At 40.0% G+C, this 17,706-nt stretch overlaps 1 protein-coding gene across 1 annotated transcript in view; it reads right to left on the reverse strand.

Annotated features, from left to right (window-relative positions):
• Positions 1-221: 221 nt before the first annotated feature.
• TCTN2 (tectonic family member 2) overlaps positions 222-17,706 on the reverse strand; it is a 58,469-nt gene continuing 40,984 nt past the window's right edge. The window contains exons 12-18 of the mRNA XM_073627627.1: positions 14,614-14,694; positions 12,878-12,986; positions 8,331-8,434; positions 5,943-6,096; positions 5,214-5,324; positions 3,259-3,347; positions 222-433 (exon numbers count right to left, since the gene is read on the reverse strand). Coding sequence (XP_073483728.1) covers positions 315-433; positions 3,259-3,347; positions 5,214-5,324; positions 5,943-6,096; positions 8,331-8,434; positions 12,878-12,986; positions 14,614-14,694 — 767 coding nt within the window. The 3' untranslated portion in view covers positions 222-314. The remainder of the gene's footprint in view (positions 434-3,258; positions 3,348-5,213; positions 5,325-5,942; positions 6,097-8,330; positions 8,435-12,877; positions 12,987-14,613; positions 14,695-17,706) is intronic.

Consider the following 17,706-nt stretch of genomic DNA (forward strand, 5'->3'; position numbering starts at 1 on the left):
TTTTCCCCAGTGTCTAATCACCTGAAGGTGGCAGTATAAATCTATCATCATGGATATGAAGAGGTTTAGAAGAAAATAATTTATAAATATGCCCCATAGGTCCCCAGACAATAAATGAAATATACTGTACATAGCCTAGGCAAAGCCTTTCAGGTGTATTAGTGGAAGAATCATGCAACATTATTATACCATATAATTAAAAAAAAAAAAATCAAGAAGAGTTTATTATTGTTATTCATTATTTATTTTTATTTAAATGTTAAAAAATATAGTGTTTTACATATATTTACATTACAGCAAGAAATCATTCATGGTTACAGTGTTTTATACCAGGCTTTACGTATTCTGTCCCATGGACCTCCTAGGACTGCGGCACTTATAAAGAAGAAAGCTAGGATCATACCTTTGGCTAGCGTTAGATGGTAGGGCTCCCCTAAAATCAGACAGAACCATCAATTAGTTTTTTCATTTATTTTATTCTAGTCTCAAGAGACTGGTCCTACTAGTCTCTGAACTCTACATTAATTTGGCCAGCCCTGGAAAACCATCTTCACAGCCTTTGTCTGACACATGTAGCTATGCTGTGGTCCTAGGTATATAAATAACATTGTACAACAAAAAGGAAAAAAATAAAATAATGCAGCTCGAACACTGCAGACACATGCAGATTTTTATTAAATGTCATTTAAATGACCAAATCTGTTTGGTAGCCATTACTAGTGGACTCTAAGGCCTCATGCACACGAGACGCTGTTAAACTCGTGTTCAGAGGCAGTTGGACACTTTTTTCAACTGCCCCTGAACCCATTCAATTTTATCCTATGTGTCCATGTACACAGTCTCGTTTTTTGGCGTTTAGGCAGTTGCGTTTAACCTCGTTTTTCCAGAAGCAAAACAAATGGGTTCAGACGCAAAAGTTTTCCATGTTTCAGACGCCAAACACGTGTTTGCGTTTATAAGTGTTTTTTACAACCTGACTTTGGGGCCACATGGAGCTAGGAACCCCAAATGGTGTGCTAACACAGTTGGACTAGCACTATAACATATCCAAATTTGGGGTTCCTAGCACTAAGTGGCCCTGAGATATTTGGCCCCAAAGTTGGCTCACAAAATGTCATTCTCTGCTGCAGAAGTGCTTGACATTTTGCGACCCGACTTTGGGGCCCCGTATCTTGGGGCCACTTAGTGCTAGGAACCCCAAATTTGGAAATGTTATAGTGCTAGGTCTGGGGTTTCTAGCACCAAGTGGCCCCGAGATATGGGGCCCCAAAGTTGGGTCGCAAAATGTTATTTTCTGCTCTGCAGGCGCTTCTAGACGCAAACGCGGATAAACACGGCTAAACGCGGCATGCAAACGTGGCAAAACGGGCGTTTCTAAATGCCGGTTTCAGCTTTTAAAAACATGTGTTCAGCAGAGTTTGCACTGGAGTCTCGTGTGCATGAGGCCTAATGCAGAGAATATTTACTTTTGTGATGATTAACAGGCAGTAACAAAATTTAAATTGTGGAACAGAAAAACTCCATCCAGTCTTTTCAGTTTACTGCTTGCTCTACCTAGAGTATGTACCACAAGCCACTTTAAAGTCTTGTATAAGAAAAATATAAATTAAACCTAATCATTAGGTATGTCTGCACATTGAAGCACAGTCAGTAAATTATGTGGCAGCAAACCAAAACATGAAGCATGTAGATATGGTTAAAAGGTTTCTCATTGTTTAAACATTATACCGTTCTACAATATAAAGATGTATATTTACTGCAAATTTATAGAATTAATTTTGGTGCATGATGTGGTGGTTGTGCAACTCTCGTGGAATTTTCATGCACTACAGGGTCTTGAGTTTACAAAGAATTGTGCAAAAACATCCAGAAAATGGCAACTCCATGGGTAAAAATGCCTGATTATTGAGAGTGATGATAGGAAAATGGCCAAGCTTGTTCACACTGAAAGCTAATCCATAACTGCTCAAACTATTACTCTGTACAAGTCCATGATGACATCACTGAAGACAGAGAACATGGCAAATTTTGAAAAGTTTGGGCTTTAGTGGCAGAAGTGTACAGGGGGCGTAGTTTTTCTCTGCTAAAACGTGAAAATTAGACTACAATGGACCCCATTTAGACAACTAAAGTGTAAACCTGAAAACAAAAACATAATATATTGCAGCTTACCAGTCTTCAAATTAAGTTGCTGCAGTAGTTTTTTCAGAACTTTTTCAGCAACTTCAGAAAATACCAGTGGATCTTGCTAGAAATGCAAGGCCATTTCTTGTGATATGAACTGTTATATTCCATTTGTAAACCATACTCCCCATGTAATGAAGATGAGCAAAGGCGAATGTTTAAAATCTAGCCTGGGTGGTAACCAGAGCTACCTCCATAGATACAGCGGAGAAGTTAGTTTAGCTACTCGGGGACAAGATGTGTGTTATAGGCAGAATTACCAGGTGAAAACAAAGTGAAAAAAAATAAATAAATAAAAAATGAATGTGCTACCTTGTCTAAGGACTGATAAGCTGCAATATGTTATATTCGTTTTTTTATTTTGGTTAAGATACGCTTGAAGATTAGGACAACACTGTCTTGTCAGGTTTATATAGATTTCTGCCAATATTGTACATGCAGGTGGTAAGTTCAGCCATAGCCCTAGATCATTAGAATTCATATGCCGTCCTGTCTTGTACTAATGGTTCAGGCTAGTGGTGGTTGGGAATGGTAGACACCTCTATTCCCAAACCCCATCATTTGAATGTCACAAAGAACCTGAGCTGTGTTGCTCACCACATGCATCTCTAAGATTACCACTAAGTATACAGAATAAGGGTGTGCATTTTTGAAAAAAAAAAAAAAAAAGATTATAGTATTATGGCAAAAACAAGGCATAAGAATTAAAATTATGATCTTCAGAATTCTTTCAGCATTGCCTGGAAAATGTTATTTAAATTTCCAGTAATGCTATATTTTATATTTGTACTTTTTACGAAATGGCTTTTTATTAAAGATTTTGTAGGTTTACAAAAAACAACCAAGAAAAAACAAAAAGCAACAAGAGAAAAAGGGAAAATAAAATACACGAGAAAGACAGTAGCCATATATTTATGGCCGCGAGCAGCATTCAAAGTATGTTATACGGGAAATATATTTGTATGTTCATATTTTTTTATGTTTTTACTTAAATGTCAAACTATAAAAGTTGATCTGGATAACTGGGCAGGCTCAGGTAGGGAAAAGAGTTTATTAAAAAATGACTGTCTATACCTGTGTAGTATTTGGTAAGTGGATAGGCAAGTTGCTGCCAGCACACGTCATTCTTCTCACAGTTATATTCTGTGTAATTTGTTTGGAATCTGAAAGCATCAGAGAAGTCATTAACACAGACTTGGCAACAAGATAAGAATAGGACTGGAATGTAAATTACATTATTGAAAAAAAAAGTAGGGACAGGGAAAATAATTCTGTGTTTAACTATATTATAATCCTGCATTTGTCTCCTGTGCAGTATGTCTGACAGGTATCACCAGACAACTGCTATTAGAAAAAAAAAAAAAAAAAATTCTAAAAAAACCTGTTCCAACCACTATTGTTTCCCTCAGTAACACATTGTTATGCTGGTCATACTCTGACAGATTGCTTTTTGTTCAAGAAACAAAATTAAAAAAAAAAAATGTTCTAGGAGGGTCACAGGACAAAGTAATACCTGGGACAAAATTCTAAGTAGTTAGACATCAAAAAAATTCTGGACACTCCAAAAATATTTGCCTTTATTCGATAAGGTGTCATCCAAAATACAGGTCACAGAACAAAAGTAGAACAAAGCTTACGCGTTTCACACTACAAGGAGGGCTTGGTCATAGCTGTGACTAAGCCCTCCTTGTAGTGCGAAACGCGTAAGCTTTGTTCCACTTTGCTGTGACCTGTATTTTGGATGACACCTTATTGAATAAAGGCAAATATTTTTGGAGTGCGGCTGTCCAGAATTTCTTTGATGTCTAACTGCCAAAGCATTGCCAGCACCTGGACTTCTAGACTGTAGGAGATGCCTTTTACCTTGATCTGACCCACCTGGAGCGGTGATACTCTCTCTCTACAAAATTCTAAGTGTATGGCCAGCTTTGGCCTCCTGATTGCCTGCAGCTGCTGTTTTGCCAAAAAATTTCCATCAGAGTCACTGGCCAAAAGTCAAACCAGGGATGAAATGCTCAGAGTGTATGGCCAGTTTAGCCTTCTGATTGCATGCAGCTGCTGTTTTGCTGAAGCTTTTCTAGCAGTCACTGGCCAAAAGTCAAATCAGGGATGAAATTCTCAGTGTATGGTCAACTTTAGTCTCCTTAAGAACGACCTGCTCCTAATTAGACATTTGCACCACTGTCAGGAACATTAATGCCACTATAAGAGTCTGATTCTTAAACAATTACCACCAGTTTGCAGGTGAAGAAACTGGCAGTGTTTATCACCAGCTCTGAGCTGGCGTACCAAGGTATGCCATTCATCAGAGTGGGGCATGTTGCAATGTCCATATTTGGGAAATGAGTGGTCACGGGGTAGGTGGAACCGAGAGATTTGTTCTCCATCAGGGATGCCTTTCTTTTGACTGATAGCGCATAGCAGTGGGCAGTTTCAAAAGATTCTATTGGTCTGTATAGCGGTCATGGATTCACAGGACACCTCTGTATGTCAATCAAAAGTAAAGCCAACTCAACAAGGAACTATTTTCTTAGTCTCCCTATCAGGCTCTGGACACCCCTAGAACAAAACTTCTCGCCATGCGCTTATCGTTGTGACGGGCATAGTGGGCAGGGAGGAGGTGCACTGAGGAAAGAGTGTCCAGTACAGACACTCCAACCAGCACTGACATATATTTACATACCTGTCTCTGACTGGGTACAATTGCACTTTCGGTGCAGCACCCTGACAAGATGCTAAAGGGTGTCTACAACCCCCTCCAAATGACTTCCCCATAAAGTCTTTAAGCCAGCCTTTCAAGTTTAATAGGTTTTCTGCAGTGCTCAGCAGGCAGCTCATACAAACAATGATCCCCTCTTAAATCTAAAAGCAGCATATTGGCAGCTTTTCAACTGAAACTAACTTTCCTGCCCCATGGTTATTCAATAAGATACTGTTCAGGGGGCTAGAAGATAAAATTGGGGATAGCATAAGTGCATTTACAGCTCTCATAACATGTTGCTTTTGTTTGTACCATATTCCTTATTTACCTTGTGATAGTTGGAAGTGGCTGAGCTGGGACTTGGATGAACTGCACAGAGCTTGTGAGCGGCAGAGACACATTACAGGCAGATACACACTCCACATTAATAGTTGAGTAACTAAAAAAGGAATAAAACAAGTACAGATCAAATAAAACATATTAAAAACCACACTGTTTACATTAAAGTGGTTCTGAATTCAGAAGGCTTCTCATCTTAATGCATTCTTTGCATTAAGATAAAAAAACCTTCTGTGTGCAGCAGCCCCCCTCAGCCCGCTAATACTTACATGAGTCCCATCTTGATCTAGCAATGTTGCACGAGAGTCTCGGCTGTCCAGGACTCTCCCTCCTCATTGGCTGAGACATCAGTGGGGCGTCACTGGCTCCCACTGCTGTTAATCAAAGTCAGTGAGCCAATGAGGAGAGAGAGAGAGGGACTGTGTGTCTGAATAGACACACAGAGCAGTGGCTCGGCTTCAAGTGCCCCCATAGCAAGCTGCTTGCTGTGGGGGCACTCGGCAGGAGGGCCAGCGAGGGACCCAAGAAGAGGAGGATCCGAGCTGCTCTGTGCAAAACCAACTGCACAGAGCAGGTAAGTAGAACATGTTTGTTATTTTTAAATTTTTAAAAGAGACTTTAGTATCACTTTAATTTAAATCAGGTTGTGAACAAGAGACCAGGAAACACATAAAAAAAAAAAAAAAAAAAGAAAGCAGTACACAGTGGTTGATATTACCTGACTTTGGCTGCCAGAATCTCTTCCTGCGGAATGCCTTCCACTGCACCTGTCACAGCTGTAATGATCTCAATGTTCACGTTCGATGGTACCTTTAAACACATTACATTTTCTGCAGCACAGTTCCCTGTACATGTAGTATTGGGTAGCACATCTAGACAAAAATCATATCGCTTGATTAATTCACACAACCTATCCCCCCCTATACCACACCGTATTTTAAAACAAATATAACCATAAATAGCAAATGGTTAAGTAATCAATTCATTAATTTATAAGTGCAGCATAATTGGACAGTGGAGATGAAGCCCATAGCAACCAAAGAAAGGGTTCAGGTCATTACCATTCAACAACTGTCTCCTCCTTGTCAGTGTGCACATACCTATAGATAGTGCACATGCATTAACAAAGTTGTCTGAGCCACATTGCATAACTGGAGACCACTACAAATAGCATAAAGCCCCTCTCTGCAGAAAGGAAAAATTCTCCTTTGCAGTGGGGCCTGCACTGAAAGAGTTGAATGCTCATTTATATCCAGGGGGCCACAAAAAGTAGTGTCACTTATCTGATCCTCTGCTCCCCCCCCCCCCCCCCAACTGCCAGAGCTCTCCTCTACCCCCCTATGCTCAAGCAGCGGACTGTTCCTCAAAGTCCTCATGTCCATTATAGGGCTATGGGCTCTGCATTGAACTTAATGAACCTGAACCTGTGACTACTGGAGCATAGGGAAGAAGAAGCTGCAGGGAACAGTCTTACAGCCTGTGGGCGTCAAGGATCGGAGTTTTTCCCTTTCCATGGAGTTCAGATTTTAAAACTACTAATTGATTTTCTTTTCTATGGCAAGCCTACATTACACTGAGTACACTAGCTTTAAAAAAAAATATTCCAATATCACTCAATGAAAAGAATAACTTTTTAAACACCATCAAACAACAACTTTCTTTCATTACATTTATGGATAATTCTAGATAATTAACTAGAAATACTTTCCAGCATTAGGAAATATTAAATGCTTTCAATATAAGAGAGCAAAACATGGGGTTTCATTTGTAAAAACTTTCTAAAGCCAGATGCTGACATCCAGTGGCGGCTGGTGGAAATTTGTTTTGGGGAGGTGGCAGACAGTATAACCCCAACCCCCCCCCCCCACCATCGGTCAGTCAGCAGCACTTACCCCATCACCGGCGGCTTCCCCCTGCTCGGCAGTGGTCTCCCATTCTCCATCATGGCGGCTTCCGTTCCTCCTCGGCGGCCAATCGGGAGTCTTCGAAAAATGGGGTCCCACACCCGCTTCTGATTGGCCGGATTGAGGATCAGTGTTTCAACAGCGAATATCCATTTTGCTGTTATAACACACCTGGGTGGGCTCCAGTCGCATGCTCTGTGACCTGAGTCCACTCTATTCTGAAGCCTATTAGAGACTCTGGCTCTATTCAGGTGCTGCAAAAAAATCCCCCGCCGCTGTAATTCATACGCCCGGTGCCCCGAAAGAGGCAGGACGCATGAATAGGGGGTGGCCTGGAGAGAGGGGGCAGCGCACCTAATGGACGGATCATATCTGCCGACATCGCCGAATAAAACCCAGTCACCAATCAGCAAGTGTGTATGGAAGCCATTCGGCCGACTTCTGTTGGACGAGCATGCTGGATAACCAACTGCCGAACGATAGCTCGGCAGGAGAGATCACTGTACTAACATTGGATTGTTAGTACAGTGGCTCTGACCTGAGCTGTCAGTTTTTTTTCGTTCAACCTGCTGGGAAAAAACTAGTAGTGTGTACTAGGCTTTACTTTTAGTCCTCATGCACACGGACGTTTTTACAGCTGCTTTTTTGAGCTTTTTTGCAGCTTAAAAAGGCCTGTCTATGTTAGTCTATGGCTTCATGCCCACCTAGGCGTTTTTGAGCTGCAAGTGGCATAGGCGTTTTTAAGCTGTAAAAAAAAACCCAGGACCAGTGGGTTCTGAAAGACGTTTTTCAGCTGTAAAAACGCTCTAACGCTGAAAAACGCTGAAAAACGCTCAAAACATCATTCACCAACGTTTTTTAGCGTTTTTGATCCATTGAAAAAAAAAAAAAAAAAAAACGCTCAAAAACGCTAACGCAGAAAAACGCTCAAAAACGCTAAAAAACGCTATTGCAAAAACGCTGAAAAAAGTTAAAAAAAAATCACTGCAAAGATACTGGCGTTTTCATAACGTTTTTTTAACAGCCTGTGTGCATGAGGGCTAAATCATATATAATGCTCTTAAGCTAAAACAATTAGGCAACTTTAGATCTAAACTGATACAAAGCAGCAGATTACATAATGAAATATAAATATATTTTAGAAAATATTCAGACCTAACTAAACTAAAAACTTTTTTTCTCCTGAGTTCCATAATACTCACATATTATAGATACCCATTCACTAGGGTCGCCAACATTTGAGTTTCCTCTCATGGCAATGTAATTGACTGTAACCAGTGATTGCAGGAACTGTAGCGCTTTCTCCCTGCAATAAAGACACTTCATTCAATTAATGACACTTAATGAAGCTTTTACATACTTCTACATTTTTCATATTATTATTTAGTATTGAAATATTTTACAAGTCATGGTACATGACTAGTGTAACACTGGGCTGTACAAATCAAGCTACTACGTTTTAAATCTGCTGTTTACTTGATTTTCCAGCACACTGTGAGCTTCTCACATTGTGCAATAAAAGATTCAGCAAGTCAGATAGAGCCCCTCCTCATTTTCCAGATGGAGGACGACAGCTGTACTCTTAGCGCTCAGTAAAAAACTGTCAGATGTAAACAAAAAGAAAAAAAGTCCACGAGGGGACATGCACCTTGTTGGACTTAATGCATGGTAAGCCAGCAGATTTTAGACAGTGGCTAAATCCCTGGGAAAACAGCTTTAAACATAAAATTTGAAAAAAGCATCAAAAACACATGAAGAAAAACTGCTCCCTGCAGGTGATCGAAGAATTTTTATCCACCACAGTTCTGCTGTGTGTAAAAATCTCCTGAGCTTCCACAGAGATTATCTAATAAAGAGCTCACAGTCTGTTGAAGCAACATAGGAGGCATCCAGGTAGTTTAACATCCTTCTGTTTCAGGGCTTTTGCTTATTTTTTCTGTAAACACTGAGAAGAAGCACCAAGTGAACAGACCACAAGCCTCATGTAGGAGAACCAGGAATCATTTTACCACAATCCAATGATAAATAAAAATGGTACAATTTAAGAGGAAATGTATAGTATCCCCATCTATATATAATAGTTTAATAGTCAATAGTTTACAAAACTGTATTTTTGTATAGTTTTATATGTACATGGGGGCAGCCATACTTGTGTATCACTTAATTCAGCTTTAGTCAGTTGACTCATTAAAACACAATGCACTTGTGTGGTTAATATCTAATCTACAATTAAAAGCTAGATGGAAAAAAAAATCCCTCAAAAGCGCAGAATTATTTGTTCTACATATTTTTTTGTTAGTCACTAATTAGGACTTCTGGTTTTACACACTCTAGGCGGGTGAAAGTGATTTTGGCGCATTTCACTTCCTAAGCACCAGAACAATTTGTGCTCCATTAGCTGCAGTGGAGTGCAGGAGAGACATCAGGGCTCTATGCTATCACATAGGGGGTTATTGTAAAGTTATGTATATATAAAAAAAAAAAAAAAAAAAATAGAATTAACAATATTTTAACCCACCACCAGCACGGTGATTGTGCTACACATTATAGATCACTGAGCAGGGATGGTGCAAGGATTGTTGACACCCTAGACGAAACCTCATTTTTCCGCACCGCCCCTGACTCCACGCCCTTTGCCCTGCCCATGTGACCTACCTGACCCTTACACTGGCCTACCTACACTGAGCTACCTTATCCCTACACTGACTTGCCTGATCATTACACTGACCTACCAGACCCCCTACACTGACCTACCTGACACTTACAGTAACCTACATGACCCCTACACTGACTTACCTGGCCACTGCACTAGCCAATCTGACCACTACTCTAACCTACCTGACCCCTACACTAACCTACCTGACCATTACACTAACCTACCCGATTCCTAATATAGTGTCAGTGTTCTTCACTCACCGGGGCTCTACATGCATCCGATGACCTTGCCATGCCAGGAAAAAAACCCTGCCTCGGTACCTCCAGGCTGCAGCCCCGGAGCGCCCACTACTCCAATCTGATTAGGCTATAGCACATGCTGCCGCTGTACAGGAGGGAGATCGGCCTCTACGAATGGCGGTGACATGGCAGGGTCACATGACTCTGTATAGGAATCGCGTTTAGGCAGAGGCAGAGACTCAGAGAGGGAGAGACAGACAGGTCACTGATCATAGAGGCAGTGGCGCGTAGGGGATGTGCATTTACGTTCCTTCAAGGCACAGTCCTCCAGTGCTGCTCTGCACCTCTGACACTACTTACTTACGGACGGGGTGGCTGACACCTGAGTTAGTTACATGCTGCAGACAGAGGCATCCTCTGCATACAAAAATGTGAAAAAGCCTTCGCTCTACTAAATGTGCTGTAAAAGACTAATAAAAAACACACATCAAAAGTGAATCACCAATGATAAAGTGTATACAGTGCATAAAGGTGCAATATATTGAATAAATAACAGCTGTCTGCAGCGGAACCTAAAGTGTATCACAATCCACTCAAAATCAAAGTGAAAGCTTATTGTGATCCCGCGCTACAGCAAAACCACAAACAAATTTTATCCCTATAAATGAACCTGCAGTGTCTAAAATAGAGAACAAATAATATTTCTCTTATAGTGTAAAAAAATATTAATTTAAATAAACAAATAGACAAATAAACAAATCAATCCAAGGGCATGAAGAGTAATAATCGTCTCTTAATATGATCTTCAAAAAATATATATATAAAAAGTGCGTTAATCACAAGTGTCTGTGCAGAGAGATCACGCGGAAAAAGTTCCAGTAAAGGCAGTGGGCAAAGAGAGGTATAAATCCAAAAAATGAGCTCACAGAGCCCTCACCTTCATAACTTGAAAAATCAGCATGTAATGGACAGGAATCAGTTGTGTTGTTACCACTTCAACCACCAGGGGGTCCTCCGTTCCACTGTATGCACGACCACTCGAAGTGTCAGTCTAAGCCCATAGATAAGTAGTAATCCTATTGCGCCGATATCCACCACTAGGGGGTCCTCTACACCACCAAATGGGCGACCTCAAATAGCCATCCCATCCAAGTCCTCATCCGACCTTGTCACCTCCGCTCGAGGGGGGGGGGGGGGGGGGGAAATGAGGATGAAGGGCAAAGGTAGGAGAGAGAAGAAGCTCCAATAGTGTAGTATGTTATAATAAAAACAAGGTTTAATTCAATATAGTAGTTGGACTCTTACAATAAAAATATTAAAAACAAGCATGAATTAGCACACAAGGCGTCTGAACGCCACTCTCACGTCACTTCCGGAGTGGCCGTAGGTTGAAAGTGCACCGGAAGTGACCTGAGAGTGGCGTTCAGACGCCTTGTGTGTACTATATTGAATTAAACTTTGTTTTTATTATAACACACTACACTACTGGAGCTTCTTCTCTCTCCTACCTTTGCCCTTCATCCTCATTCCCCCCCCCCCTCAAGCGGAGGTGACGAGGTCGGATGAGGACTTGGATGGGATGTCTATTTGAGGTCGCCCATTTGGTGGTGTAGAGGACCCCCTAGTGGTGGATATCGGCGCAATAGGATTACTACTTATCTATGGGCTTAGACTGACACTTCGGGTGGTCGTGCATACAGTGGAACGGAGGACCCCCTGGTGGTTGAAGTGGTAACAACACAACTGATTCCTGTCCATTACATGCTGATTTTTCAAGTTATGAAGGTGAGGGCTCTGTGAGCTCATTTTTTGGATTTATACCTCTCCTTGCCCACTGCCTTTACTGGAACTTTTTCTGCGTGATCTCTCTGCACAGACACTTGTGATTAACGCACTTTTTATATATATATATATATTTTTTGAAGATCATATTAAGAGACGATTATTACTCTTCATGCCCTTGGATTGATTTATTTGTCTATTTGTTTATTTAAATTAATATTTTTTTACACTATAAGAGAAATATTATTTGTTCTCTATTTTAGACACTGCAGGTTTATTTATAGGGATAAAATTTGTTTGTGGTTTTGCTGTAGCGCGGGATCACATCCCCTGCATACAGTCACCACCGCACCGAAAATCTACATAGCTCGGGGACTGGCGGGAGACAGAGTATTGAAACCAGCGGCTGGGCGTCCTAGGCGGCTGCCTAATTTGCCTAGTGGTAGCACCGGCCCTGTCACTGAGTACACCACAGTGAGAGCAATAGTGCTAGGGCCATTATTCACGGTTAACTCCAAACAGATGACCCATAAGGGCCTTAAAGCATCGCCTATAGACTATTTTCATTACAATTTTCTTTTTACCAAAATGAGGCAGTATATTGCATTTGCGTGCACTAAAATTACCTTAAGTATATTTTTTACAGAAAATGTGCATTTGCTAAACTTTTGCGATTATATCATGTACCATAAAAAATTGCACATACCATCATTTTATTTTCCAGGGTCCCCGATTTAAGAAAATTATATACTATTAGGGGGTTTAACGAATACTCAGGCCTAAAATGTGCATTTTATCATGTGTACAAAAAAAAAAAAAAAAAAAAAAAAATGTAAAAATGGCACTGGCAGTGAAATGCTAAATTATTCATAGATGCTTATTTATTACTTTATCGTCTCATTTTTAGCTAAAAAGTGTATGTAAAAAAAAAAAAAAAAACACTTTTTTTTTTTTTTTTAAAAAGAGTGCGAAGAGATTAAACAGAGCGCAGAGAGACAATCATTTCACTAAAGCGGAAGTGAGGAAAAATATAGTTGTAAAGTTGTAGTACAATTGAAAAGCAATCTCGCACCTCAGCTGAGTGCAGCTTTCACTGACAACTTTAAAGAGGCATCCAGAAAATAGATTTTGTCCAAATAAGACAGGTGTCTGTGTAGCTGTGGAACACAAACCCTCCCCAACTGGAAAAGAAAAAAAAAACATCACAAAGTTATTTGTAATACAAACTGCTAATAATACAGTATAGTTTAATATAAAGAACTGTACTCAGAACAAATAAACCATTTGGTACACAACCTCTCTGCAACAACAAAGTGTTACTACACCCTGCATTTACTAGATCTGATCTCCCACAGTACACAGAACATGGAAATGCAATTATTTTAGTAAATATAAACTGCTAAATACCTTTTCTCATCAGCAGTGTATAGCAGTCTATCAGTGTTTGGTTAAAGCTTTTAGGAGGAGTTTTCATTCTCCCCTGACCTGTCCTATGAGGCTGCAGGACCTCCCTGACCCTCTGTCTGGACAGTGCTGATAGGCCCTGTGTTGATCACATGCACTCTCCCAAGCAAAAAAAAAAAACTCTCTAGTAATACACACCAAACTGAGCATGTGTAGAGTGCCCCCAACTTTCCGTTCTATCAGGAGATGGTTTGGGGACAGTGGAAGAAGGGGAGGATCAGAAAAGACAGGATCAAACAGCCTTTTTACACAATGTGGAGGATTAACCCCTTAGGTTCCACTGTGAATATAACAAGCATGCTTTACTGCATATACAGACCGATTTTACTGCTGTGGGTTTAGTAACACTAAGTAACTCTACGATTTCAGTTACTGACATTGTGCCCCTTCCCTCAGCATTCCTCTTGCCATTGCTTGTCTCGGGAAAAGTGTTCATAGCTGAGAGAAGCTGCAGCTATGAACCAACTGTCTCCTTCAAAGCTGTTGTCAGATCAGCTGTGGCAGGAGAAGGGGCAGGCCAGTACTCATAACTATGGTATTGAAAACACTATGATTAGAAAGTACAGAAGTTCTCAGCTGCAGATATATGCTTATTCAAAATGATGATTAATCAGCTAAATTTTTGAGCTCCAACATATTTATACTACAAATGGACACATTGGTTTTTCTTACTAGGTATTAACTGCTACTTAGCTGACATCTGTTTGATTGGGGTTTGAATGAATGTGTGGCTGGTGTTGCTATCCATGTTCTGATAACGTTATCATTCTACATAACCATGTGGTGGAGGTATCTTTTTTATTTTTGAAAAAATCTTTTCTAGATGGTAGAATTATTTATAATAAAGTAATTATTATTTTTTGCTAAAAAAACAGTTTTGTTCTTCTTTGAAGAATCCTGTCCGGGCTGTTTGCCCTCTTTTTCTCTCCATGTTTTTTGGAACACACCTAGCTTTATCCATAATATAAAATTTAGGTGAATGGTTTGTGCCTGGGCAGCTGAATAATTGATGTTATATATTTTATATTAATTAATTGTTTATACATTAGGGTGATACTTCTTGACAACTCATCTGTTTTTCTGTACATGTAGTATTTTGTTCGGTGTTTCCAAGTGCTTTCTAATCATAGTTATGAGTACTGGCCTGCCCCCTCTCCTCCTGCAATGGCAGATCCAACAACAGCTTTGAAGGAGACAGTTGGTTCATAGCTGCAGCTTGGTACATGTAGCACTTTGACACATAGGGGACAGAACTGTAAAATAAAAAATTCTAAATGCTATATCTTCTTTAAGCTGTAGGATGTTTTAACCCTTGCTTAATTTTGTAAAAATACACCAGTTTACCAGGCTTCCAGACGTTCAGAGTCATTTTAGTGAAAGGAGTACTTCCATTAGCAACTATGACTGGCTTTCCAAATTGGTAACCTGCAACAGAAAAAAGTAAACTTGGCAGATATAATAATGTGTTTAGTTGGCAAGGCTGCAACATCCCATCTTTTTTTTTTTAGAGATCCCCAAAACAGTTTTACGTTTTTTTCTCAGCTTTATAACCATGTAATCCTACTTAGTTAAAAAAGGAACCTCCATATTTATAAAATGCTTATATTGTGTACTTGGTGAATGTAATACCTAGCAAGTGCCTGTTGAATGTTTAACCACTTCAGCCCCGGAAGGTTTTACCCCCTTCCTGACCAGAGCACTTTTTACAATTCGGCACTGCGTCGCTTTAACTGCTAATTGCGCGGTCATGCAATGCTGTACCCAAACGAAATTTGCGTCCTTTTCTTCCCACAAATAGAGCTTTCTTTTGATGGTATTTGATCACCTCTGCCGTTTTTATTTTTTGCGCTATACACGGAAAAAGACCGAAAATTTTGAAAAAAAATGATATTTTCTACTTTTTGTTCTAAAAAAATCCAATAAACTCAATTTTAGTCATACATTTAGGCCAAAATGTATTCGGCCACATGTCTTTGGTAAAAAAAATGTCAATAAGTGTATATTTATTGGTTTGCGCAAAAGTTATAGCGCCTACAAACTAGGGTACATTTTCTGGAATTTACACAGCCTTTAATTTATGACTGCCTATGTCGTTTCTTGAGGTGCTAAAATGGCAGGGCAGTACAAAACCCCCACAAATGACCCCATTTTGGAAAGTAGACACCCCAAGGAATTTGCTGAGAGGCATGTTGAGCCCATTGAATATTCATTTTTTTGTCCCAAGTGATTGAATAATGACAAAAAAAAAAAAAAATTACAAAAAGTTGTCACTAAATGATATATTGCTCACACAGGCCATGGGCATATGTGGAATTGCACCCCAAAATACATTTAGCTGCTTCTCCTGAGTATGGGGATACCACATGTGTGGGACTTTTTGGGAGCCTAGCCGCGTACGGGGCCCCCGAAAACCAATCACTGCCTTCAGGATTTCTAAGGGCGTACATTTTTGATTTTACTCCTCACTACCTATCACAGTTTTGAAGGCCATAAAATGCCCAGATGGCATAAAACCCCCCCCAAATGACCCCATTTTGGAAAGTAGACACCCCAAGCTATTTGCTGAGAGGCATGGTGAGTATTTTGCAGCTCTCATTTGTTTTTGAAAATAAAGAAAGACGAGAAAAAAAAAATTTTTTCTTCTTTTTTCAATTTTCAAAACTTTGTGACAAAAAGTGAGGTCTGCAAAATACTCACTATACCTCTCATCAAATAGCTTGGGGTGTCTACTTTCCAAAATGGGGTCATTTGGGGGGGTTTTTTGCCACCTGGCCATTCCATGGCCTCCGAGACTGTGATAGGCAGTGAAGAGTGAAATCAAAAATTTACGCCCTTAGAAAGCCTGAAGGCGGTGCTTGGTTTTCGGGGTCCCGTACGCGGCTAGGCTCCCAAAAAGTCTCACACATGTGGTATCCCCGTACTCAGGAGAAGCAACAGAATGCATTTTGGGGTGTAATTTCACATATTCCCATGGCATGTTTGAGCAATATATCATTTTGTGACAACTTTGCGCAAAAAAAAATAAAAAAAATAAAAAATTGTCTCTTTCCCGCAACTTGTGTCACAATATAAAATATTCCATGGACTCGACATGCCTCTCAGCAAATAGCTTGGGGTGTCTACTTTCCAAAATGGGGTCATTTGGGGGGGTTTTGAACTGTCCTGGCATTTTATGCACAACATCTAGAAGCTTATGTCACACATCACACACTCTTCTAACCACTTGAAGACAAAGCCCTTTCTGACACTTTTTGATTACATAAAAAAATAATTTTTTTTGCAAGAAAATTACTTTGAACCCCCAAACATTATATATTTTTTTAAAGCAAATGCCCTACAGATTAAAATGGTGGGTGTTTAATTTTTTTTTTCACACAGTATTTTTCAAACGCATTTTTTGGGGAAAAAACACACTTTTTTAAATTTTAATGCACTAAAACACACTATATTGCCCAAATGTTTGATGAAATAAAAAAGATGATCTTAGGCCGAGTACATGGATACCAAACATGACATGCTTTAAAATTGCGCACAAACGTGCAGTGGCGACAAACTAAATACATTTTTAAAAGCCTTTAAAAGCCTTTACAGGTTACCACTTTAGATTTACAGAGGAGGTCTACTGCTAAAATTACTGCCCTCGATCTGACGTTCGCGGTGATACCTCACATGCATGGTGCAATTGCTGTTTACATTTGACGCCAGACCGACGCTTGCGTTCGCCTTAGCGCGAGAGCAGGGGGGACAGGGGTGCTTTTTTTTTTTTTTTTTTTTTTTTCTTTATTATTATTATTTTTTTATCTTATTTTTAAACTGTTCCTTTCATTTTTTTTTTTTTTTAAATCATTTTTATTGTTATCTCAGGGAATGTAAATATCCCCTATCATAGCAATAGGTAGTGACAGGTACTCTTTTTTGCAAAAATTGGGGTCTATTAGACCCTAGATTTCTCCTCTGCCCTCAAAGCATCTGACCACACCAAGATCGGTGTGATAAAATGCTTTCCCAATTTCCCAATGGCGCTGTTTACATCCGGCGAAATCTAAGTCATAAAATGCTCGTAGCTTCCGGTTTCTTAGGCCATAGAGATGTTTGGAGCCACTCTGGTCTCTGATCAGCTCTATGGTCAGCTGGCTGAATCACCGGCTGCATTCTCAGGTTCCCTGTTGAGACAGGAGAGCCAGAGAAAAACACGGAAGACGTTGGGGGGGGGGGGCATTCCCTCCCACTGCTTGTAAAAGCAGTCTAGAGGCTAATTAGCTGCTAGGATTGCTTTTACATGAAAGCCAAATCGCTGGCTGAAAAGAATGATACCAAGATGATACCTAAACCTGCAGGCATCATTCTGGTATAACCACTCAAAGTCGTGAATGGCGTACCTGAAGACAAAAAAATGGTTAACAATAAAGCACAGTAAACGGTAAGGTATAAAAAATT

Source organism: Aquarana catesbeiana, linkage group LG01 (assembly GCF_042186555.1).
Source record: "Aquarana catesbeiana isolate 2022-GZ linkage group LG01, ASM4218655v1, whole genome shotgun sequence".
Classification (NCBI taxonomy): Eukaryota; Metazoa; Chordata; class Amphibia; order Anura; family Ranidae; genus Aquarana; species Aquarana catesbeiana.